Source organism: Polyodon spathula, chromosome 8, assembly GCF_017654505.1.
Source record: "Polyodon spathula isolate WHYD16114869_AA chromosome 8, ASM1765450v1, whole genome shotgun sequence".
Taxonomy (NCBI): domain Eukaryota; kingdom Metazoa; phylum Chordata; class Actinopteri; order Acipenseriformes; family Polyodontidae; genus Polyodon; species Polyodon spathula.
The window spans coordinates 25,930,630-25,956,973 of record NC_054541.1 but is presented as its reverse complement, the minus strand read 5'-3'; the positions used below and the strand labels follow the sequence as shown (position 1 = coordinate 25,956,973).

Genomic DNA, 26,344 nt, shown 5'->3' with positions numbered 1-26,344 from the left:
GTGTATATTTCCTCTGCAGGAAGAGATCCGCCCACAGTTTGAAGCCAAATACTCAAAGAAGGAGAGAGTGAATCCCATATCTGGGAAGCCAGAGCCTTATCAAGCTTTTACAGACAAATGCAGCCGGCTGATCGTGTCAGCATCTGGGATATTCTTCATGGTTAGTCACAGTAACATTTTGGCAAATGGGAGTTGAAATTTGCATTCAAAATCTGTCCAAGAACAGGACTGAATTTTCTAAATTCTACTTCAGTGCAGTATACCACTAGATATGCATGGTAAATACATGTAGTACAGCATGGAATAGCCAAATTAAGCATTGCAGCTGCATGGTAAAGTACAGTCAAGTGTGAGAGAGTGGGAATAAAACAAAAACAAGGAAGGCATACAAATCTACACATAAAAGGATGTACTTTATTGCACTTGAGAATATCAGTTTACTTATAACATGAGTTCAACACACTTTTAAAATTCTGTTAAGAATATTTGATAAAAGATTGTATCTAGTTTTCAGGGAATTGGGAAATCTAACATACTAAGAACAAAGAGGCTAAATAAACCATTACATTCATCGTGGTTCTCTGGATTTGCCCATTAAACCTCTTAAAGTGTTTTTTTAGCTGGACACATTAGCCATCCAGCTGTTACTGGATTTCACACTATAGGCTGTTAAACATACAAAGCTGTGCTGTCAGCCAGAGCTTGGGGAAAGTCCAGTTCAAAGCAGTCAGAAGGGGGTACAGCATACATTAATTTAAACCATACAGGAATTTAAAGTGGATTAAAGCAAGCTGGAAAAATAAATAAACAGCTTTATTTTTTAAGACTTAACATTGTTTTCAAGATTTCCAGATTAACTCCATCTATTTTATTAAGTTTGAATGAACTGTCAGAAAGTTCTGCTCGTCATTTGGTTCAATTAATGTTGAACAAGCTACCCCAACAGCTTTCGACATTTGTTGCCAATCTTGGCTGGGGACATATAATGAGGGCTGCACTGTTTGCAGATAATTTTAATATTTTAAAAGCAATGAGCACTATAGCAGCAATATCCTATAATGAAACGAGGCAGACAGATAAGACAACAAGATTGTTGATACCTTGGAAAAGGTGGTTTCTTTTAGGATGTATTATGTTAATATTTTATCATGTAGTATTGACCCATGGTTTATTGTTTTATCATCACTAATTAAATGGTAAACCCAGAAGTTATGTTTGCCTGGAGATCAAGAGGTCAGTGTAATTTAGATTTGTCAATAAAGCATTACTGACACAGAGAGAACTTAATTCATTGTACTATATGTGGACCAATGACATTCACCTACAGTGATTATATTTTCAAGTTATATATATATATATATATATATATATATATATAGTATATATATATATATATATATATATATATATATATATATGTACCAATATATTTTAAAAATGCAGTATCAAAATGTTCTATCCTAATTTATGACACCTTAGGAAATATATAATAGGTTTGTAATAGACAGAAGATGTGCAATCAAACCTTTTATAATGTTTTATACAATTTAATAATTTGTATTCTCTTATTCAACTTACTAGTCCATCTAAAGCAAATAATGTTTATTAAATAATCAACCAAAACAATGTTGGGATGAGACAAAAGCTCAATTCAATTAACTTTTAACTGAAGGAAATTCATTTTATGATAATGTAAATTAATTTAAAAAATCAATGCCCCGTCCTCTATCAATGGTGTCTTAATCAAATCATATTTTCTCTAAAATGCCCTTTCCAATTGAACTGGGATCAAAACCTTTGTCATACTAAAATATAACAGGTTGTTTATTCAACCAGATTTCAAAGCGGTCAAACAAAACTAAAAAAAACTGTTTTTATCAAATACCTTTACCTGTGGTGAAACAATTCTTGAGAGAGGAAACAGACCCCAAAACTATAGAGATTATAGTAAGATTTACAGCTCTTCCAAATACAGAAGAAAACACAAATGTATCCATCAGTGCAAGTATATGTCACATAGTTTTATAAGTCTTGCAAGACGGAGGCTTAAATTGAGTATAGCAGAAGTGTCATGTAAGGTATTATGCCTCTCTTATCAGTGTTTATTGTGTCAAATCACAACCTATCACAAATGTTTTTCTTTCTTCAAATAATTGTACTTGCAGTAATGCCTTCAATTCTACCATCTGATTTTTTTTTTCTTCTTGTGCAAGCTGCTGTTACGAGTTAAAACAAATAAGTTGTTCTCTGATTTCAATTTTGCAGATCTTAGTGGTGATTGCTGCTGTTTTTGGCATTGTTATCTACCGTGTGGTGACCGTGAGCACGTTTGCTGCCTTTGAATGGGCTTTAATCAGGAAAAACTCTCAGGTTGCAACTACAGGAACAGCAGTCTGCATCAACTTCTGTATTATCATGCTACTGAATGTGGTAAGTGTGGAAAAAAAAAATTGTAAAAGAAGCCTGACCACCCAAGTGGTACAAATTCTGATTTCAGTGTACACAGTAATCTATTGGGACACAAAGTGCAGAAGCTTCCCACGTGTTTTTTTTTTTTAAACCTTTAAACTGAAGTTATAAAACTTTGTAGGAAATTGTAATATATCTGTAGTATGACACAGTTACATAATTGTATTTGTATTTTATCATTCATTTACTTTCTACAAGTCTCTTGTTCACTGTTTATATTTGTACTGTATTCTGTATGCATATTTAATGAACTTAATTTTATTCTTTACAGTTATATGAAAAAGTTGCCCTCATACTTACAAATTTAGGTAAGCTTCTCTATGTTCTTATTTAGACTAGATCATGATAATTAAGATGAGCCTTTTAGTCTGTGTTCAACTATTTCTGAAGGATTATTAGCATAACTCAGACGATAATGCCGACTCTTCAGGATTCTGTCAGATGATTTGTTCCATAATTGCACAAGTTACAATATGGGGAACTTTTCTATTGATTTATTAAAATATTGATTTTATTTTTAAATACATTACCCTGGATACATCATATTTTAGGTGATTCATAATATGTATGGAAGAATCATCATGATAAAAAAAAAGTGTTGTTTCTAAGAAAATAGTAGGACAGTGGTACTTCCATCTCTTGTCACAATGTAATAATTCAAAATGATTTGCTAGAAGCTGATAGTGTTCTAGACACGTGCTGAAAGATGATATCACACATGTGTATGGTTCTTTCAAGCAGGGTTTTCAATGTCTTGTTTTACTATTGTATTCTCCACAGAACAGCCTCGTACAGAGTCTGAGTGGGAGAACAGCTTTACATTGAAAATGTTTCTGTTTCAGTTTGTCAATCTCAACAGCTCTACGTTTTATATTGCCTTCTTCTTAGGAAGGTAAGGAGAGTGATATATACTGAGCTGAACGATCAGCTTGTGAGTCTTACTATTACATTCTTTGTTTTTTAGGTTTTGTGGACATTTCCAATGGAGCAGGAGCTTCATATGGAAGGAATACTGAAATGTTATGTGATCTATTACCACTGTATTACAGGGCTATTTGCTAATTAATAAACAAGGCTGCTTGTATCCACAGCTTCTGTGTTTTAGATTATATATAAGAATAGTAAGACAATACACTAAATTTCTCTCTCAGTTAATCACTAAAGTACTCTCAACTGCCTTCAAGGCAGCCTGAATAACAGATACACTTTACAGCATGTAGATGACAGAGTGATAGCTAAGTGTTTTGTTGAAATTGGTTATTGAACTTTATATATATATATATATATATAATGATAGGTATATATATGTTTTTGTATCTATCCCTATATTAATATATATATATATATATATATATATATATAGGCTCAATTATTTTATGGTGTAATTGAAATTAAGGAGAGGGAAAGCGAAGAAAAGTTTAAATGTAGAGGCTAATTCTGCAGATTTAGTACATTTAACCAAAAGAAATGAAGATGTTGGCTAAATGTTACGTTCTAGGTGTAACTGTTTTGTGCCCAATGATGTGATCAGCCACATGTATTTTCTTCTCAGATTCACAGGGCGCCCTGGTGCCTACCTGAGGCTCATAAACAGATGGAAGCTAGAAGAGGTAAGTAGAATCACAGCTCACTTCTTTAATAATTTGAGCTCATATCGTGGTGGCGAAAAAAATCCCCTTGTAATGTTAATGGAATGGCTGCAACCTGAATTAATCTCAAACAATGCAAGCAAAACAGTAAGTAACTTGTTTCCATTACAAAACTGTTGGAGGAAAATCCTTAGGCATGGTAAAATCTATTGTGTTGAACCGTGATTCAATATTATTGGTACTCAAATTTTTCAACCCAGAGAAAGATCACACACAATGACAGACTGACTAGACCAGAAGAACATGTCCATGTTTTCTGGAGAGTGTTGTGAAAAATAAACCAATCTATCAGTGACATAAATGCTTTGCATAATCTGACAGTATATGCCAATATCTTTAAAAGAACTGAGACTAACTTACAATATCCCTGTGGTGCATTTTGGCCCTGTGCCCTTTTGTATTGTACCTGCAAAGTAGATTAAAAAAAAAAAAAACATCCGAATGTACAGCTGCCAGTACTTCAAGTGTGGAATTAACCTTCAAAATGAAAAAAACATGAATCTGCATTGCTCAAATACATTCACGTCTTCCTAGCTAGTGAAAACTAGTGTACTACTACTACTACTACTACTACCACTATGACTACTACTACCACTACTACCACCACTACCACCACTACCACTACTACTACCACTACTACTACCACTACCACTACTACTACCACTACCTCCACCACTACCACTACTACCACCACTACCACTACTACCACCACCACCACCACCACCACCACTACACCACTACCACCACCACTACCACTACTACCACTACTACTACCACTACCACCACTACCACCACTACTACCACTACTACCACTACCACTACTACCACTACTACCACCACTACCACCACCACTACCACTACTACCACTACTACTACTACTACTACTACCACTACTACCTCCACCACTACCACTACTACCACCACTACCACTACTACTACTACCACTACTACTACTACCACTACTACCTACCACCACTACCTCCACTACTACCACTACTACCACCACTACCACCACCACTACCACCATACCTACACCACTACCATTACTACCACCACTACCATGATGGTGACTACCACTGATGATGGCACCACTACCCACTACTACCACTGATGGTACTACCACTGTTACTACCACCAATGATACTACCACTACTACCACCACTACCTCCAGTACTACCACCACTACCACTACCACTACTATACTACCCTACCACTACCCCACTACCACACTACTGGGATACCTCCACTACACTACTACTACCTACTCTACTACTACTACTACTACCTCCACTACTACTACTACTACTACCTCCACTACTACTACTACTACTACTACCACTACCACTACTACTACCACTACTACTACCACTACCACTACTACCACTACCACTACTACTACCACCACTACCTACCACTACTACCACTACTACTACTACTACTACTACTACTACCACTACCACTACTACTACTACTACTACCACTACTACTACTACTACTACTACTACTACCACCACCACCACCACCACTACCTAATATCTGATGGTGATGATGATGGGTGATGGTGATGGTGATGATGTGATGGTGACTATATACTACTAATAATAATAATAAATAATAATAATAATAATAGACATTCTGTAACATCCGGTAAATAACATAGTGTAATTCCATGAATTCTTTATCTGAAATGTTCACTGATATATACCAATGATAAAATGTAACGTTGATACAAACCAGCCACCAGTGCAAGGAAGACGGAATGCAACACAACTTGCATTGACCATTCTGCTTTAAAACACCAAATCTTCAGCACCCTTGTGTACTTTTCATATTATATGCTAAGTTCAGTTTCAGTGGTCCTGAGCCATCTGCTTATGTATGGAAAACCACTATTACAGTATAAAAATGTAAAACTATCACATTTTTACTAACATAAAATAATATATGATATTATTTGTTCTGTGAATCATTAGCGCTAAAATTGCCTACCTTTATTTATTCTAATCTGTTTCTACATTATGAATAATTCAATCTGTGGTCCTTGCTGGTTATGAAAGCATATACAGATGTTCTGAATAAATAAACAGACAGAAATACAATGAATGGATTGTTTCAATGCCTCCTGTCTTACTGTTGATATTATATATCTCCACATCAGTGTCACCCAAGTGGATGTCTTATTGACCTCTGTATGCAGATGGGAATCATAATGGTACTCAAACAGACATGGAATAATTTCATGGAGCTCGGCTACCCGTAAGTAGAGGTGGCGCAGTATTCCTGAAGAGGATAAAGATACAAAGCTGGACAACTGGCTGGAAGCTTAATTCAACACCAACTTTAACACATCTGAAATAAAACATATTTATTGAGGTTTTATTTATGTATGTACATATGTATTTGTATTTGCATAACATTCTCAAGTTTACTGTTTGTTCGCCAGAAGCATGTGAGCTAGAATTGTGTACCAGAGCCACAAGTTACTGTTTTCTCTTTGTCGCACATTGATAATGAACTGTTAAACAATAATGTGGATAACAGCACTGCAGTAAAAATGTCAATCTTAAAATGTACAAACACATTGGGCCTAGGTGTTATATAAGTATTCAAACTGCTCTATATGTCAACTGTAATAGACCTTACGCTCGTCAGAATTAATCTGTCATGAAGGTTATAGGATTTAATTGTTGCTATTGTATACAGTAGAAATATCCTAAGTGTGTAATAACCCACTGCAAAGCTGCTGCCCCTTGATCTGGCAATACTTACCATAGGTTGCTATGTCTGAGCCAATTTTTTTGTTTTTAACCCAAAGGTTGATTCAGAACTGGTGGACACGGAGGAGGTTACGACAAGAATATGGCCATGAAGCAAAGGCAAGCTTCCCACAGTGGGAAAAAGACTTCAACCTCCAGTCAATGAATGATTATGGATTGTTTGAAGAATATTTAGAGATGAGTATGTGCATTTTTTTTAGAATCCTCTTGTTTATTTTATGTTGTTGATAAATCTCTATTAATAATTGATGATATGTGTGGCTTTGTTTTTGTCTCTATGGATACAGAGATATATTCTTCTGGAGAGATATTGTATTAATTTGACACAAGCATACAGGCTTATCCTGGACTGTTTCTATAGAACCCATCACTTTAAACGGTATAGTCATTGCCTGCTGCTCACGAATTCCACTGGCTGACAGCTTTACAATGCTGTCTGACAGATAAGCTTATTCCAAATGTGGAAAGTGTTTTCATAATTGGATGTGTTGAAAATATGCCATATAGATTATTATCTTACTAAAACATGGTACAGGTACTTGAATTTACAGAAAGGAAAAAAAAAAGCATAACGGTGTCCTTAAACAATCAGCCAGGCCAATATAATAGTTTTTGTTTAATCCAACTCTCATGACAAACATAGTGTATCTATTTTATTATATGGGGTATGAATGAGTTTACATTGAAGATTTACATTTTTACACAATATTTTTTTTTTCTGAAAAGAGAAACACACTGAGTCAATTGCAACAAACTGAAAGAAGAGTACTAACTGGGGTTGATCCCGTGGTGTACGCAGCTCCGTACTAAACTAGTACGCAAGGTAAATACCAATTGCAGCGAACTTGGCAGCTGAAGTTAGTCCCCAGCTGCGTACTAAAAAAGGTCTCAATTGTAACAAATCCAAAAATAATTGCTGCTGCCCTCTAGAGGATATTAAGTACGAGACTAAGTTAGTCTAACCCTCTATAGACTAATGGTTTATGGTACCATACTAAGTGAAACAAATGTGAAAAATCCCAAAATGTATTGACAACTTTTCTAACTGAGCAATTCATAATCACAAATCCATGTGCCTATATGTTACATATAAAAGACATATTTAATTGTTTATATATAGTTATATATATATATATATATATATATATATATATATATATATATATATATATATATATATATATATATATATAAGGGATACTGGCATTGCAATATATTTGTGTAGCGTTGGAATTAGTTTTGTGACATTATAACAATATGGAAAACGATACCCCCACACTGATCAAATCGCTTCCACAGCGAAAAAATGATCTTAGGCTAAATATTACAATTACGGTTGAAAGGATTTATTATAAATATCATGAAATAATTGAGAATATATTTAAAACTGTACAGTAATTATGTGTTAGCCGCATGGAACAAAATTGTAATGTTTAATATATGAGTAATATATTTTTAAGTTATATATAACAGGCTATACACATGTACACTGTAGAAAAAAAAAAAAAATAACTGTTGTTTTTATAGTAAAAAACTGGCAGCTGGGTTGCCAGTAATATACCATATAAAAACAGTATAATAATATTTCATGTTTTTAGATACATTAGGGTAATCTTTCTTTGTAGAGTTTTTAAAACAGTAGATTTACAGTAAAATACCATAAAAACAATTAGTAAAGCTTAGCAAATTAATTCTTAACAAGTTTATATGCATTATGGATTTGATACACCAGAGAGTTTCAACCAGCAATGATCACACCTCAGATTTACCTCATAGACTACAATACTTCCAGCATTGAACTCAGCAGAGAACAGAGGTATAAATCAAGTGAATAGATGGGAAGCCCACTCCAAGATCTGACCTTCCACAAGATGGTGACCACACAAAATATGAACAAAACACATAAAATGGTTAGGGAACAGAAAGGACAGAATTATATATAAATGTGAATTTATATATAATTGTGCAACCGCACAGCACATTTAACACACAATAACACCGTTAAAACACTACTATTTGCAATCAGCCCTGCAATAGATTCTGGTATTCCAGTTTTAACGCAATTAGATGTAATATCTACGGTATTTAACCGTCAATGCTATCCATGTTTTTTTAAAAGAAATGTGTTCTGTTAAAACAACGGAAAATGTCTGTTTTTACTTTTTTAATGTAAAAAAATGCTTTTTTTTTTCAGGAGATGTTCTGTAAAAATAAACGTTTTTTGTTGTTTTTAGTATGAAGGTAATATGCTGTTAAATTTAAGGTAAATTGTCATTTTATAAGAGAGAAGGTGATTTACCTTCACTGTTTACCATAATTTTACCGTTGAATTTACGGACATTTTTACAGTGTATACTTGTATCAAACTATGCTTTTAGTAGTCAGTGCTACATATTAGTAGGCTGTAGCATACATGTAGGAGGGGTCAGGTCTGGCAGGTGACACAGCACAACAATATTGATACACTTGGGGTGGGGGGGCAAGGGGCAATGCAGTATTTGTTGTGCGTAACTATACCCTTTCAAGTTTAAAACATAAGCATGAATAAATCAAATTAAATAAAATAATTAAGATGTTTAGGTTTCATAAAAAAAGAAAAAAAAAAACCTTTACGAAAAACCACACTTTGAAAATATAATTTGTAACAATAGCTCAGATTTTGAGCTCCGGCCCTCTTCTGTTCCTGTTTGTAAGCACACAAAAACAAACCATAATCCTCAGTACCGTACTAAAGCTGGAGATCAGCTAGTCCCCAACTTTGTTCCACTTCTTTCTTCATTGCAATTGGTATTAAGTTAGTACATAGCTGGGGATGATCCTGAGATAGGACAGTACTAGCTAGTACGCAACTTAGTACACAGCTCTGTACCAAGTTCGTTGCAATTGACCCACAGCTACAAAACAAGAAACAGAAATAAACTCAGTAATCTAAGATAATGTGTTCCTTTTTTTCTTAAAATAACCCTTTATAATGGCATGCAAAATCTAAAACTAAATATGGCAAATAGTGATCAACATTTTGTATACTTTTCTGTTTGTCATGGCATAACCTGGACATCAAAAATGTCACAATTTAATTGTGATTGACTAGGGTGGCCAAACACTTTCAAGAAGGTAGGAACCTGAATGAAAGCTAGAGAATTGAGCCTTTTAAAACCAGAGTGGACCACCCCCCAAAAAAAATACATACCAATGTGGCATAGTAGGTTTGTTCCATACGAGCCATCTCAGAAAGGTTTCCCTTAATTTAGAATGTTACACCTTCAGCTTAGAGAACCAGAGTAAATACCAGAAACAAAATGGACTGTTTTGCTGTGGTTTGCAAAACTCTGCCAACGCTAGTATTGATGGCTGGTGTTCTATGAACTCCAGCAGTGCCATTATTTGGGAATACATGTGTAACAACAAGCAATGAGTATGCATGCATGCATCAAAGGAAGGGTGAGTGAGTGTACATGTCTATCTAAAACTAAATCTGATGGCTTGCTGTGACAAAATGTGTCATTTATGCTTTTAAAGAAGTACAGCGTTGCTTAAAACTCCACTATGAAGATACTAAGCATAAGAGTAAAACCAGACCAGCTTTAGACTTGATGTTATGTGATAGAAGCCTGCTGGATTATAAGCATTCAAATGACTTTAATACTGCAGATGTAACAGCTGATGAAGTCCAGACTTTAGTTTCTCAAGATGTTGAAAATGGGGGATGGTCCACTTTAGTTCTGAGGAGGCTCAATTGGAACTGTGGATAGAAATGCCAGTGTTACAAGAAACAAAATAGCAGTATGGTAATAACATATAGCAGTACGGTAATATCAAATAGCAGTAAGGTAATAACAAATAGCATTATGGTAATAACAAATAGCAGTAAGGTAATAACAGAACTACTATGAAATAGACTTGGTTCTTTTGGTATCTTTGAAATTTGGATAACAATGGAAGCTGGCTTTATTTCTTGTGTTTTTTTTTTTTTTTTTTTTTTTTTTGTTATTTTTTTTTAAATTCATTCAATTAGACCCCAACAGGAGTAAACTTTGTGGTCAATCTAATCAGTCTAATTATGTATTGCCAAGACATCTTCAATTGTTTGAATTCCATTGTTTTTTATGATCTAGAAAAGTGGGGAAAATATTGTCAAGAAGCAAAACGTTTTATATGTGAAGAAATGTAAATGATAGTGCATGCTGGTGGGAACTGGTCTTTCTTTTAAGGAAGGAAGCACCCTTATACAATTGTTTTACTTTATTTTTCAAATATGTTAAATGTATCTCTTTGAGCTGTTTCAACCCCTTCCATCTGTTTGATGATTTAAAACCTAAAAGTTCCTGTGATTTCTAAACCAAACAGTATAATAGAATATGTTTCTGCAGCTCAGACGGTTGAAGGTCCTTATATGTTTTTAAACTTGTCTCCTTGGCACACAACACATATTTATGTGGCTGACCCTCTTTTTGAACATGTAACAACATATTGATTCAAACCTGGGGTCTAGGGGTCACAGGTATTGTGCAGAGTATACTATCTCCTGGGTACAGCACAGTCTTCGGACAAACCTACCAACTCACAGGTGCATGGGCAAATCATTTCATCTTATTAAATGCTGCAAAGGAAATGCTTTATGCTAAAAGAATGCATTTATTTATATAACCTTTTTTTGTTTGGTTTCTTGCTCTTTGTTAACTGTGGATTTGTACCTGTCTTAGTTCTGCAGTTTGGCTTCACAACCATATTTGTGGCAGCTTTTCCTCTGGCACCACTCTTAGCCTTATTGAACAACATCATTGAAATCCGACTTGATGCTTATAAATTTGTTACGCAGTGGAGAAGACCCTTAGCCTCAAGAGCCAAAGACATAGGTAAAACAGTTTTTTCTTTATCAGTTGTCAGGTGGTAAAGGATTGTCTTTTCTTAATTCTTGGCAGAAAACAAACATTTTTATTGATAATAGCAGTACAAGCTAACAGTAATACATTTTGTCTGTATATATTGATTATTAGTGATTTAAGCCACGACTGCAGCAAAAACTTTTGCACTTGTCTTCTCTTTTTAACATGATCGAGTGTTACTTTTAGTTGTATTGAACTGGTTAACATGGTGTATTTCTTCTATAGGTATCTGGTATGGCATTCTAGAAGGCATTGGAATTCTCTCTGTTATCACAAATGCATTTGTAATAGCAGTGACTTCAGACTTCATCCCCCGACTTGTCTATGCATACAAGTATGGGCCCTGTGCAGGGCAAGGGCAAGCTGGAGAAAAGTGAGTGTGTGTTAAATCCATCATTCAATCATTGAAAAACTTGTGATCTTGAACTGTACAATTGACAATCAACATGCTTTTCTAACCCTCTGCTGTTCCATTTTTATTTCATGCTGTCCAGGTGCATGGTGGGATATGTAAATGCCAGCTTGTCAGTGTTCCAAGTGTCAGATTTTGAAAACCGTTCCGAGCCCAAAACAGATGGATCAGTAAAGTACTGCAGGTAGGAAAAAAGTGAGAGGTATACAGGATATCATAACAAATACTTTGTTTTGCAAAAAGAAAAAAAAAAAGTTTTTAAATTGCAAATATTTGTATTAATTCATGTTTGTTTTTGAGCTCTTTAGTGCTGAATTTGGTCATGCAATAAAGGCAAGTACCTATATATACTACACCGAACAAAAATATAAATTCAACATGCAACAATTTCAAAGCTTTTACTTAGTTACAGTTCATATAAGGAAATAAGTCAATTGAAATAAATTCATTAGGCCGTAATCTGTGGATTTCACATGACTGGGAATACAGATATGCATCTGTTGGTCACAGATACCTTAAAAAAAAGGTAGTCGGTATCTGGTGTGACCACCTGTAGCAGGGCGGTAGGAAAGCCCTGCTGTTTAATCATATTGTTTGTTTATTTTTAGAACAGGGTCTCCCCCTCCGCCCCTGTGTTATTTTGTATTTGTTTATAGTTTTATATTTTTGTCTATAGATGATGGTGAATCGCCGTGTGTTTTTGTTTGTTTATTTTGTATGAAACGTAGTGGTACTTTAGTTCTGTTATTGTTTTGCAGCGTGGATGGGAAGCCCCATCCACATTGTGAAACTTGTGCAGCAGGTGGCCATCTCCCGAATTAGTTAAGTGAATAATTAGTTGCTAATCGGGAGATGGTCACCTGTATAAATACCTGCAGCTCTCCAGGTTCGGGGTGGGTGTTCAAAAGTGGAGAACGGGAGAGCAAGAGGCGAGAGAGATAGTTAAAAAGAATATAAGGATCAGTGAAGGCAGCTGCTCAGCCTGACCTTAGCATTTATTTTGCATTCGTGAAAATATTTTGTTTACTTTTGTTCGTAAATAAAACGGTGCACGTGCCACTGCACCGTACCTTGGAAACACACAACGCCGTTTCCTGCCACACCACCATTTGCCTCATGTAGCGCGACACATCTCCTTCGCATAGAGTCGATCAGGCTGTTGCTTGTGGCCTGTGGAATGTTGTCCCACTCCTCTTCAATAGCTGTGCGAAGTTGCTGGATATTAGCAGGAACTGGAACACGCTGTCATACACGTCGATCCAGAGCATCCCAAACATGCTCAATAGGTAACATGTCTTGTGAGTATGCAGGCCATGGAAGAACTGGGACATTTTCAGCTTCCAGGAATTGTGTACAGATCCTTGCGACATGGGGCCGTGCATTATCATGCTGAAACATGAGGTGATGGCGGCGGATGAATGGCATGACAATGGGCCTCAGGATCTCGTCACGGTATCTCTGTGCATTCAAATTGTCATCGATAAAATGCAATTGTGTTCGTTGTCCGTAGCTTATGCCTGCCCATACCATAACCCCACCTCCACCATGGGACACTGTTCACAACATTGACATCAGCATACCACTCGCCCACACAACGCCATACACGCTGACTGCTATCTGGCCGGTACAGTTGAAACCGGGATTCATCTGTGAAGAGCACACTTCTCCAGTACAGCAGTGGCCATTGAAGGTGAGCATTTGCCCACTGAAGTTGGTTACGATGCCGAACTGCAGTCAGGTCAAGACCCTGGTGAGGACGACGAGCACGCAGATGAGCTTACCTGAGACGGTTTCTGACAGTTTGTGCAGAAATTCTTCGGTTGTGCAAACCCACAGTTTCATCAGCTGTCCGAGTGGCTGGTCTCAGACGATCCCGCAGGTGAAGAAGCCGGATGTGGAGGTCCTGGGCTGGTGTGGTTACACGTGGTCTGCGGTTGTGAGGCTGGTTGGACATACTGCCAATTTCTCTAAAACGACGTTGGAGGCGGCTTATGGTAGAGAAATGAGCATTCAATTCTCTGGCAACAGCTCTGGTTGACATTCCTGCAGTCAGCATGCCAATTGCACACTCCCTCAAAACTTGAGACATCTGTGGCATTGTGGTGTATGACAAAACTGCACATTTTAGAGTGGCCTTTTATTGTCCCCAGCACAAGGTGCACCTGTGTAATGATCATGCTGTTTAATCAGCTTCTTGATATGCCACACCTGTCAGGTGGATGGATTATCTTGGCAAAGGAGAAATGCTCACTAACAGGGATGTAAACAAAGTTGTGCACAAAATTTGAGAGAAATAGGCTTTTTATGTCTATGGAAAATTTCTGGGATCTTTTATTTCAGCTCATGAAACATGGGACCAACACTTTACATGTTGCGTTTATATTTTTGTTCAGCGTATATAACCAGATTATCACATTAAGGATATTTTAAATGTAAATAATCCCCATCAAAGGGGATGTACTGTGGTGGGGGCAACCGTATGCCATATTAAAGTCTTTTAAACTGCACATGGATCTTTGTCATGAGATTCTATTCCATATGCTGCAGAAATAAGTCATGACAAATTACAGCATGGTCCTGGAGCACCATATTATTTGGTGTTTAAATCAATTTTGCATTCTTTTGCGGGAGATGTATGTTAATGACATATCTTGTTTATTTGTATATCTTTTATTATTATTATTCATGCATGGTACCTTTAACAAATACACACTTTCTTGGCAGCACCTGCTTTATAATATCGCAAGAGTGCTATGTAATTAGTTACCATAATTTAAATAGCTATACTGCCAAGAATCGTTAAGTTACAATTGTATTAACTGTGGTGACCAATGTTGCTCTGTGCGGAAGCAGGGCTTATGATGAATGAGCAAATTCATTTTCTAAGTGGCCTATTTTAAGTCATTGAAGTCAAGAGCTAAATCCCACACACTTGTGAAGCACATTCAGAAGCCCTGTTTTCTTCATCCTCAGATACAGAGATTATAGAGACCCTCCAAATTCCAAAGAGCCTTACAGCTACACACTACAGTTCTGGCATGTTCTAGCAGCACGGCTAGCTTTCATCATTGTGTTTGAGGTAAGCACCTTTTTTTTAAATTTTTTTTCTCTACAATCTATTAATGAGAAATTACTGAAATGATTATTCATCCAGGTTAAACAGTTATAAGTAAGGGTGGGCAATGATTTGAAAATTGTATATTGATATTGTGCACATATTTCGATATTGATATTGATAATATTGAAGTCTTCCAAAACACAGAAATATAATAACACAATTGCAGTATCAAACATATATAGATGTTAACTGAGACATACATATGAAAAGCAATAACTTACTTTAACTTAGTGGTGCTTCACAATATCCATGGAGAAAAACAAGGTCTTGTTATATTGTTTTACTATTCCATCATCAACCACCTCAAAACCGAAATATTTCTATACTTCAGATTTTAGGCAATCTGAAAGTAATTGAATCGTCAGTTGCTCTGCGTGTACGTCATGCTGACGCACGAAACCTCTAAAAATATTAAGTATATCATGCCGAATTGTTCATTATTTTGAGATATGTTTGATGTTTTAAAAGTACATCTCATTTATAATACCAAAAGTTCACATTTTAAAAATACATTACATGCGTAAGTAATGAACCGCTGAAGCATGCGCATATCTCAAAATGATATAAAAAATGTGGCCAATGGTGCTTATGCAGCATGCAAATAACAAAACTACCTCTGTGACTATGAAGGTGAGTTTTGTTTAAATCAATGTATTTATTTAAATTTTACCTATATTTTTTAACCCATGCAATTAATTTCAATATTGAATCGGTTTCAGTGAGCATGTACCATTCGTGTGTCATTATAATTATATAGTCAGTTTATAAAAGTACTCTCCAAACTAATCAATCATTTTTTTTCTGCTATGTGTTTATAGTGTCAAATAAATACAAGGCGACAGCAGAAACCAGCATAAGGGCCTGCTGTTTTAGATCCTTGAAGAAGAATGAGAAGCTGCATAGTTTACGAGTAGGGTGTAAAGTGTAGAGTTCCAGTTCTGTTTTTGTTATTGTTCGTTGCATTACCATAAGCATTCACAATTCTAAAAGTATAGACAATGTCGACCGGGGGAATTTTTTTACCTGAAAAAAGAAACAAGGTCCACAGGTCACAAATGGAGATTAGATAAAGAGGCATTCAGAACAGAAAATAGGAGGCACATTTTTTATACAGAAAATTGTGAGAGTCTGGAACCCCAGTAATGTTGTTGAAGCTGACACCCTGGGATACTTCAAGAAGCTGCTTGATGAGATTCTGGGATCAATAAGCTACTAACAACCAAACAAGCAATATGGGCTGAATGACCTCCTCTTTTTTTTAACCTTTCTTATGTTCATATGTTTTAAGTATTATGTCTAATGCTTTTACTAATACATCTAATAATACACAGTAATAAACAATTTGGTATTACTTATCACAAAACTGTTTAAGCACAATATGTTATACGCAATTGAATTGTTTATGCTTGAATTGATATTATATATAGTATATATCATATATATATATATATATATATATATATATATATATATATATATATATACTTTAGTGTGTTTCGTTACAGTGAATTTATCTCTTGGAATATTTTTCAGCCACATTTTTCTCGTCTCTTCATGTTCGGGAAATGAATGAATGAAAAAACTGTTGAATTGTACCGTGCTGAAGCTGAGCATAATGGGACACAGCAGTGATCGCTGCTCGTCGTTGACATTTAAATGCTTTTGTAGTTGAAATAAAACAAACAAGTAAAAAAAATAAGTATTTTAAAACCGTTTAATACAGCAGAGGAAAAGATGTAAACAACAGGATTTCAAATAAACCGCTCATTCGCCGGAACTTGAGATACCAGTGATGTCACTTGGTGCAAGTAGTGTACACAATGGGTTAATTAATCCTTTAGTGTGTGGTGTTTGCCAATGAGACTGACCATGATTGGTATGTATGGGGTTTGTTGTATATTAATATTAAATAAACTTGATATGTTCCATTAAGACCAAAGATCCCAAAGATTTTTTTAAAGAATACAGGCGGTACAACTTTCAGCTATAGTAGGGCTCCTACACTGCGTCATTCAATAAGGGAAGCCCTAACTATTTTTGTTTTTAAAACAAGACTAAAGACACATTTTTATAGTCCAGCCTGTTTATCTTAAAAATTACTTGTCTGCACATTTTATTGTTCTGTTCTTAGTGTTATATTGTACTAATCTTTTATTCCTGTTGCCTGATGGATTCAATTGACAATGTACTGTTTTTTGGGGAGGGTTTGTGTTTTTTTTCACCCTGTGAAGCACAAGATTGAGTTTTTTTTTTTTTTTTTTTACTGTGACTGCACACTCATTGTAAGCTGCAGCATTGTTGGCAATGTTTTGCTAACATATCTGTATCTTTGTAAATCCTTTAAAAGAAAGGCTAACGGCAAATCCAAGTAAATTACTTAGACCACATTCATGCTTGCAATTTAAGGCTGCCCAAAAAAGCTGTGAATGCTCCAAAAAAGAAAAGGCAGCCTAGGGACAGCCTAGATTTAAGCTACCGTTTCGATGTATATGATGTATACGATGTATACCTTTACATATATATGAAAGCAAAGCAGACTTGAGGCTGCCGTTTCGTATCACTTGACCAATTTGGTTACATAGCTCAGTAGAAACTACCATACTCCCATGCTCCCACACGGGTGAAAAGTAAATAGAGCCACCCCCATACTCGCATGCGAAACTACAAAAAGTGCGTTCATAATTAAGTTTAATTTGCCACAATTACCTTTTCTTGCTGTTATTTATTAACTAAGCGATAAATATAAAAACTGCAGGATTGTGGATCTCAATAATGATCAATAATACTTGGCATATTCAGCCACCGTTGTTTATTTTGCACGCAACGATATACACAGCTACAGAAGTGTGTGTCCTTATATTAAAATGCCAACCATTACTTTTTTTTTTTTTGGAATCGGCAATTATTTTTCTTATTTTCTCCCCAATTTGAAATGTCCAATTATTTTTATTTCAACCCAGCTCACCGCTGCCACCCCCAACTGCCCTCAGAAACGTGTGCCATCAGCTTCTTTTCACTCTGTGGGTCTGCCATGCAACCACCTCGGAGGTGCAGCGGACGACGCAGCTCCAGGTAGCTTACAGGCAGGCCCGCAGGTGCCCCAGCCAGTCTACAGGGGTCGCTGGTGCACCGTGAGCTGAGGACACCCTGGCCAACCTGTGTGCCACGCTCTGGGCACTCCCATCTACGGTTGGCAGTGGAATAGCCTGAACCAGCGACCTACAGGCTATAGGGTGCATCCTACACTCCACGCAGTGTGCCTTTACCGTTTATCCCAGTCGGGAGCCACGATCATTTCTTAGCTGCTTGCTTTTACACACACATAAAATACATTCTCATCCACAAATGTTAAAATCATTGATACATTATAACATTAAGTCATAATAGTCAATAATATATATACCAGGTAGTTTTCTTTTTTAAATATATACCATAGCATTGCTACTGTGCTGCATTGAAAAAAAAAAAAAAAAAATTAGAAACATCTGCTACAAAATCAAGGATTACTGTATATTCCAGTAGCTCTTCCATTCTGAGTGCAGGCTATCGTTTCATAAAAGTAAAAAATATATATTTATAGTGTCACATTATTTCCGTATATGCCTTTTATCTGACAAATAGTCATAAATAATAATCATACTAATAATTTGTCATTTAGCAAGCCAAATCAGTGTAGTAACAAGCATTCAACCACCTTTGGCTTTTATGTTTGGGGTATTACTTAATTATGTATATCCTTCCCAACTTGAAATTGGGCCAGCCCAGTAGTGTGAACAGGGTCTTAGACACTGCAAAAATAACATCCATAAAAGGACTGTATTTGAGTGCAGGACATAATGAATCATATACAGTAGAATCATGTTTTGTGTCAAGCAGAATTGTGTTTAGTTTTAAGTTTGTGGTGAATTGCTATTGTAATCAAAGTACTGCTTCCTGCACGATAAATTTGTTTATGTTACTGTGTAATGAATATGTTTTATCCTACACATCCTACATCTAGTTACTAACCTTTGTCGTTATATAGAGTTACTTAATCCTTGCTGCCCAGGAATGCTTTGACTGAAATTTTAAATGGAAACACTATACTGTATAAGTTATGCCTCCAGCTATAGCCACAAAGGGATGTGTATTTCTGAGAAAAAATGTAATGTTCACAGTGGTTGATTGATTCTTCTGAGGCTGTTAGACTGCTTATATAAACAGGACATAAAAATATAACAACATGTTCATAGCTGAGCAAGAACCAGTCATACATATATGTGGAGAATGTTCTGCACTTACACTCCCACCTCCCCATAGCCATAACTGTCAATGCCTACTTCTGGATTAATATGTACATTCTGTCTTAACTATTAATCTTTCTGCTCACAATTAAAAATAATAATGGTACTCTGTATATATATATATATATATATATATATATATATATATATATATATATATAACGTTTACAACCAAATAATATAATATTGATACAGTTCTCTCTCTTTATAACAGCGGTAGCAACAGGCTCTTCCAAAACAAAATCTAGATGCTCAGATTGTTCTCATGTCATTAAAGGTTGTAGTTAAAATAGTGGAAGTGTGTAGAAAGTAGAGGCTCGGTAGCACACTAAACTTAAGCATTTGGTTATGCTGCTGTGTGTATGTTGCTCACCAAGTTCCTTTCATCTTCCTTTTTAGCACATGGTTTTTACCATAAAAAATCTGATTTCGTACCTGATCCCAGACCTACCAAAAGACCTGAGGGATCGAATGCGCCGGGAAAAGTACCTGATTCAGGAAATGATGTATGAGGCAGAGTTGGATCGCCTTCAGAAAGAAAGGAATGAGAGGAAGAAGAATGGAAAATCTCATCACAATGAGTGGCCCTAAACATAACACTGAATAAGGTAGCATTGAGTTAACTACTGTGCCATTATATAGCATGCCTCAAAGTTTAGACAGTAACAGTGAAGTGTTCTTTCCTGTTCAATGTCCTATTGTTTGTGGACTGTATGATTCTCTATTGTTTCTACTTTGATCATGATTTGCCATAGGTATAAACCAGTCCAGGAAAAATTGCTTCTGAAAAGACTCAAGGCTGACTGTGGGGAAGGGTGGGAAAGCATATGAGTGTTGCACATGCTCCAGTGCACAGTTCTTAATGTATGGACTTCAATGCACAGCACAACACTGTTTCCCCACCCCATTAACCAGGAAATAAATGACATACCACTATTAGCAAAAGCATTCTTTAAAGCATTACTGAACAGGCTGTAGGGGTTAAAACACAACGTATTACTTTCCTTAGCTTTCTACTTTGTTGTACATGTCTTTTTCAACACAATTGCGATTGCTTTACATCTGTGGTCATAAATCAGTTTGACTAGTTATTTTCATTTCTCATCAGTTATGCTGGTGTTCATCTTAAGACTGTTATATATACATCAATATTTGACGTAAGGTAGTTGTGACATTGCATTAACTTATCCGTGTTCCCGCTGTCGGGATTTTTTTTGTGATTCTTCAGTAAAGACATTTTTAGCTGGAAATATTGAGTGTGCTGTTGTTTTATTTCAAAGTTTTGTTTTTGCAGTTACAGACGTGACACACTTTCCCACTTTCTTTGGGGTCTGACAGTGCAACCATTTGATTGTGATAATTCTGTATTTCAAAATGCATCATCTAGCCAGTTACATTTTTTACATTGCTCTATCAACACCAGTTAAACCATCATTCTCTTGCAGGCCTTTTTTAAGTCTTAAACCCAAGTATCTTCTTTAAATATTTTTTTATACTAGGCATGCTTAATGGGGTACCATTTTTGTGTGACACCGGCATGCTTCCAACCCCCCACCCCCACTCCAGCAGTACTGCTAGGGTTAGGACTACCCAACCTCATACTCTTACTATGTTGGTGTTTCTATGTACTATGATGGTTTGGTGACTTCTGTTTTAAAATTGTGACTTTCTGAGGCCGATCTGGCGACTTTCAGATCTGAAAAGTTGGCAACACTGGGCTGGAGTGAAGACGAAAATGTACAGGGGGCGTACCTCCAGCCATACGATTACACTATGTAACACAATTTTTGTTCCTGGGTAGTAAGTGTTATTTCCTAATTGCTTATGCCTCAAAAGTATAGAAAATGGCTATTATTCCCCACAAACTTTGCTTTTGTGACCAGGACAGTGATATTTCAAAATATCACTATTTCCAATGGGAAAATGGGCAAATATGTGTCTTTTCGTATTTACAGTATAATTGTAAATCTCGAAAAACTACTCACTTCTAAATCTTTTGTAGTCATTTGGTATTACTTTAGTATAAATACATGTTAATTTGGATTCATATGTTGTTTTTTTCTGACTTTATGTGAACGGAAAGACACACATTTGTCACTTTTCCCATTGGAAATAGTGATATTTTGAAATATCACTGTCCTGGTCACAAAAACAAATTTTTTATTTTTTTTTTGTTACAGTGTTATTTATGTTTTTTCTCAAAATCTGCAAAACATCTGAATGCTGTTGTGTTGCTTAGCGCATAGAGTTCTTGCTTTAGGTTTTATTACTGGTTCTTATTCTGCCCTTACCCACCAAAATAATGTATTAATTTATTTATGTATTTATTTCCATTATATGGGGCTTGTCACACATATTCATAAACCTGTTCCCTATCCCCCTGAACCACAGTGAGCACGTAGGACAGATGATCCAATCAAAATGCTGAACTCTGGGAGAGGAATTGGGAACCAAATGTTTCTGATTGAACGGGCTGAATTTTAGCAACCAACGTTATGAATTCAAAAGACATTTTGACAGGAAGACTCGAGATATGTTAATAAAAGTATCAAAACAATCGCAATAATGTTGAAAAAGATATTACATATGACATAGCAGAAACTTTGGAAGGTAATGTGATGTGTTTTAAACCTAATAGTCTGTTCAGTAATACTTTTTAGCAAAATCAAAGTGTGAAGAAATGACTACAAACCCGCTACGACGGATTTCCCCTTTTGCGAAACTGTAGTCTGTCTTTAATGTAGAAGGTAGGCAGTTCGAATCTGGAGGATATATAATATAATAAATAAAATCAAATATTACACCACCATCAATATTTGAGAATTTAAATAACATTTAGAAAATGTAACAATGCAGTTGTAAGCGTGGATCTCTGGCTGTTAATAATAAAGATAATGTTAAAACAAGCTTTGCATTAAACCTTTTCTTAACTGACAGGATATCAAGGTTTTACAGAAAACAATAGCGCACAGCTGCAAGTACACCTCAATAATAATAACTCTGGCGACTATTTTTCTCAGGAACTACCTAAATTGGAAAGAAAACAACATAACAACATCCTGTTGGGTTTATGTGAGCGGTAACTCTGTGAGACATTAATAATAATAACCACGTGGCTTCCAATACGGAATGGATTATATACAATTATTGCAGATACAGTTTTATACAAAAAAAATGCCAAATAAGTCGCCTTTATTTAAAAATAAATAAACAAATAAACACACAATTGTGAGCGGTGTACCCCTTTAAACCGTAAACATTTTTATTTTTAACTTTAATGAAGTATACTAACAAAGAAAAAGCATATCCAAAATGCTTAAGTACACAGTGAAATCAGTATATCGAAACATTACTCACACATTTACGAAATGTTGACATATTTTGTTTTGGGTTAAATAAAACATATTTGTGGAGCATATTAAGTAAGTATGCTAGTGTTTCCTCCTTTGAATGAAATATTCCCTTCGCAGAGTTTGCAAACTCCTTTTTCTCCTGCTTTGGGAAAGAAATTCCACACGGTGCTCCTTTGCATTGTTGCCATGTTTTAAAACAAAAACAGCAGAATATGGGCACTAGATGTCGCAAAGAATCCTGCAGCGTAAAGCGCATTTAACATTAATAACTATATTCAAACTGATTTTATTATTATTATTATTATTATTATTATTATTATTATTATTATTATTATTATTATTATTATTATTTCTTCAATGTTTCCAGTATTTAAAAAGGCTACACAGTCTACTGAAGGCACTAAATGTATGTGTTCTATTGTATAGTGATGTACTCAAGGAGTGCAACACTCAGGTCCAATGGATTTAATCAAATCCGATTCCAGATTTTGTAACCATGCCGACCTAGACTCATCTGTGTTCCAAAACTAAAATGACAGACATTAGTCGTCTTTCCATTGCTGTGGGTTGACTTGTTTGTTTTTTTATTATTTTTTTTTATCTGCAGGTTTAACCTACGTCCTCTGTTTACGTGTTCCTGCTCTGAAGCACCTTCGCTTCTGGAGCATGAATCAATGCAGCCGCAATGCATGCCAGGAGATGTTTTACAAGGCAAGCTGATCAGCACATTTACCAAGGGATGTATTGTGAACACTTTTTGCAGTCAACCAATACAATGTTAACTGTTTCTAACACTGCAAGCATGTTCCTATAAAATGCAACAGTTTGTACTTTGAAGAAATGTTGTATGACTGGCCATTTTGCAACAGTTTGCTGCTTTTCTCAGACGTTGCATCTTCATCCATTACAGTTTGTCCTACCTTCAGTGACTGAATGTACAGTAAATAAAAAATGGAAACTTGTATGTAAGTAAATGGTCTGTCTGCTGTAACATTGTATTCAATAAAAACCCTGTTTACAATTCTACCCTTTTTTATTGCAGACATTTAAAAAGACATGATATGACATATATTGCTTAATTGTAAATAGCCAGATATTTAAGAGAACCTTGAATTTTCATTAAATTAAGGATCAGTTCATGAACATGAAGCAATGTTTACTGCTTGTATAGTGTGATACAATACAAATGTACAATAAATATGCATCTGAACTTTACCAGTGGTGTCGTTAATGTTCAAATGCCTTCTGCAAAATGTGTCTAGCTGTTACACGCCCACATGAATGGCTTGGGTTTTGAAAATGTCTCAAGGATCTTTCTGTATATTTTTGCAGTATATTGCATATTTTTCATGCAGCAGTGCCCTTGACTATGGAGTCATTTGGCAATAGGGCAGGTCTCTTTTCAATGACCTGGAAAAACAAATATAACGCCCTCCAGTCAATCTTGGCACTGAAGACTTCATTTTGGTTCACTTTAATCTAGAATGTCATGTGCTATAATACATTGTATTGAATTTGATACCCTTTATCAGACAAACATGTTTAAAACACAAGCTTTCAAGAACTCTGTATGTTAACAAAGAAGACATTTGAGCTGGAATTGCAATTGATGACGATCCACTTGCACAACTTCATTTTACGATTGAACCGTAATTGCTGTACAGTCTAGTTCAGAACTGCCATAAATTTTCTAAAACAGTAAAATATCAAACCAGAACAGCAGTCACAATATTTTGTCATTTTATAGGTTGGTCTTTCACGTCTATAATATATATATATATATATATATATATATATATATATATATATATATATATATATATATGTGTGTGTGTGTGTGTGTGTGTATATATATATATATATATGAGATTGGGTGAGTTTGGATGAGTTTTTAGGTTGATTAAACAGTACTCATGGAAACAGAAGTGAATGGAGACTAAGGGATGTAGTGTAGTTAATGCAAGATCAGTACGAATCCTGTTTGCTTCAAATTGATGATCTTGGCCCAGGACCAACAGCGCTGCATTGACCTTTGTGCTTCCGCGGGGTACGAAAATCAGATGGGTGTAGTTCATCCAATTGGTCCTCGGTGATCACATATTTGTGAAATATGGACATCTACAGTGGCTTGCGAAAGTATTGACCCCCCTTGCCTTACAACCTGGAATTAAAATTGATTTATTGGGGGTTTGTATCATTTGATTTACACAACATGCCTACCACTTTGAAGATGCAAAATATTTTTTATTGTGAAGCAAACAAGAAATAAGACAAAAAAACAGAAAACTTGAGCGTGCATAAGTATTCACCCCTCCCCCCAAAGTCAATACTTTGTAAAGCCACCTTTTGCAGCAATCACAGCTGCAAGTCTCTTGGGGTATGTATCTATAAGCTTGACACATCTAGCCACTGGGATTTTTGCCCATTCTTCAAGGCAAAACTGCTCCAGCTCCTTCAAGTTGGATGGGTTCCGCTGGTGTACAGCAATCTTTAAGTCATACCACAGATTCTCAATTGGATTGAGGTCTGGGCTTTGAATAGGCCATTCCAGGACATTTAAATGTTTCCCCTTAAACCACTCGAGTGTTGCTTTAGCAGTATGCTTAGGGTCATTGTCCTGCTGGAAGGTGAACCTCCGTCCCAGTCTCAAATCTCTGGAAGACTGAAACAGGTTTCCCTCAAGAATTTCCCTGTATTTAGCGCCATCCATCATTCCTTCAATTCTGACCAGTTTCTCAGTCTCTGCCGATGAAAAACATCCCCACAGCATGATGCTGCCACCACCATGCTTCACTGTGGGGATGGTGTTTTCGGGGTGATGAGAGGTGTTGGGTTTGCGCCAGACATAACGTTTTCCTTAATGGCCAAAAAGCTCAATTTTAGTCTCATCTGACCAAAGTACCTTCTTTCATATGTTTGGGGAGTCTCCCACATTCCTTTTGGCGAACACCAAACATGTTTGCTTATTTTTTTCTGGCCACTCTTCTGTAAAGCCCAGCTCTGTGGAGTGTACGGCTTAAAGTGGTCCTATGGACAGATACTCCAATCTCCGCTGTGGAGCTTTGCAGCTCCTTTAAGGTTATCTTTGGTCTCTTTGTTGCCTCTTTGATTAATGCCCTCCTTGCCTGGTCCGTGAGTTTTGGTGGGCAGCCCTCTCTTGCCAGGTTTGTTGTGGTGCCATATTCTTTCCAATTTTTAATAATGGCTTTAATGGTGCCCCGTGGGATGTTCAAAGTTTCTGATATTTTTTTTATAACCCAACCCTGATCTGTACTTCTCCACAACTTTGTCCCTGACCTGTTTGGAGAGCTCCTTGGTCTTCATGGTGCCGCTTGCTTGGTGGTGCCCCTTGCTTAGTGATGTTGCAGACTCTGGGGCCTTTCAGAACAGGTGTATA

At 36.0% G+C, this 26,344-nt stretch overlaps 1 protein-coding gene across 4 annotated transcripts in view; it reads left to right on the top strand.

Moving 5' to 3' along the window:
- LOC121319674 (anoctamin-4-like) overlaps positions 1-24,139 on the top strand; it is a 72,144-nt gene extending 48,005 nt beyond the window's left edge. Inside the window, exons 11-23 of one of the 4 annotated variants that reach the window (XM_041257344.1) lie at positions 2-160; positions 2,266-2,430; positions 2,741-2,777; positions 3,250-3,361; positions 4,022-4,079; positions 6,277-6,374; positions 6,934-7,076; positions 11,599-11,751; positions 12,007-12,154; positions 12,276-12,377; positions 15,167-15,272; positions 19,994-20,202; positions 23,555-24,139. In XM_041257344.1, coding sequence (XP_041113278.1) covers positions 2-160; positions 2,266-2,430; positions 2,741-2,777; positions 3,250-3,361; positions 4,022-4,079; positions 6,277-6,374; positions 6,934-7,076; positions 11,599-11,751; positions 12,007-12,154; positions 12,276-12,377; positions 15,167-15,272; positions 19,994-20,185 — 1,473 coding nt within the window. In that variant the 3' untranslated portion in view covers positions 20,186-20,202; positions 23,555-24,139. The remainder of the gene's footprint in view (position 1; positions 161-2,265; positions 2,431-2,740; positions 2,778-3,249; positions 3,362-4,021; positions 4,080-6,276; positions 6,375-6,933; positions 7,077-11,598; positions 11,752-12,006; positions 12,155-12,275; positions 12,378-15,166; positions 15,273-19,993; positions 20,203-23,554) is intronic. The other 3 variants (XM_041257342.1, XM_041257346.1, XM_041257343.1) reach the window with 3 other exon arrangements.
- The last annotated feature ends 2,205 nt before the right edge of the window (positions 24,140-26,344 follow it).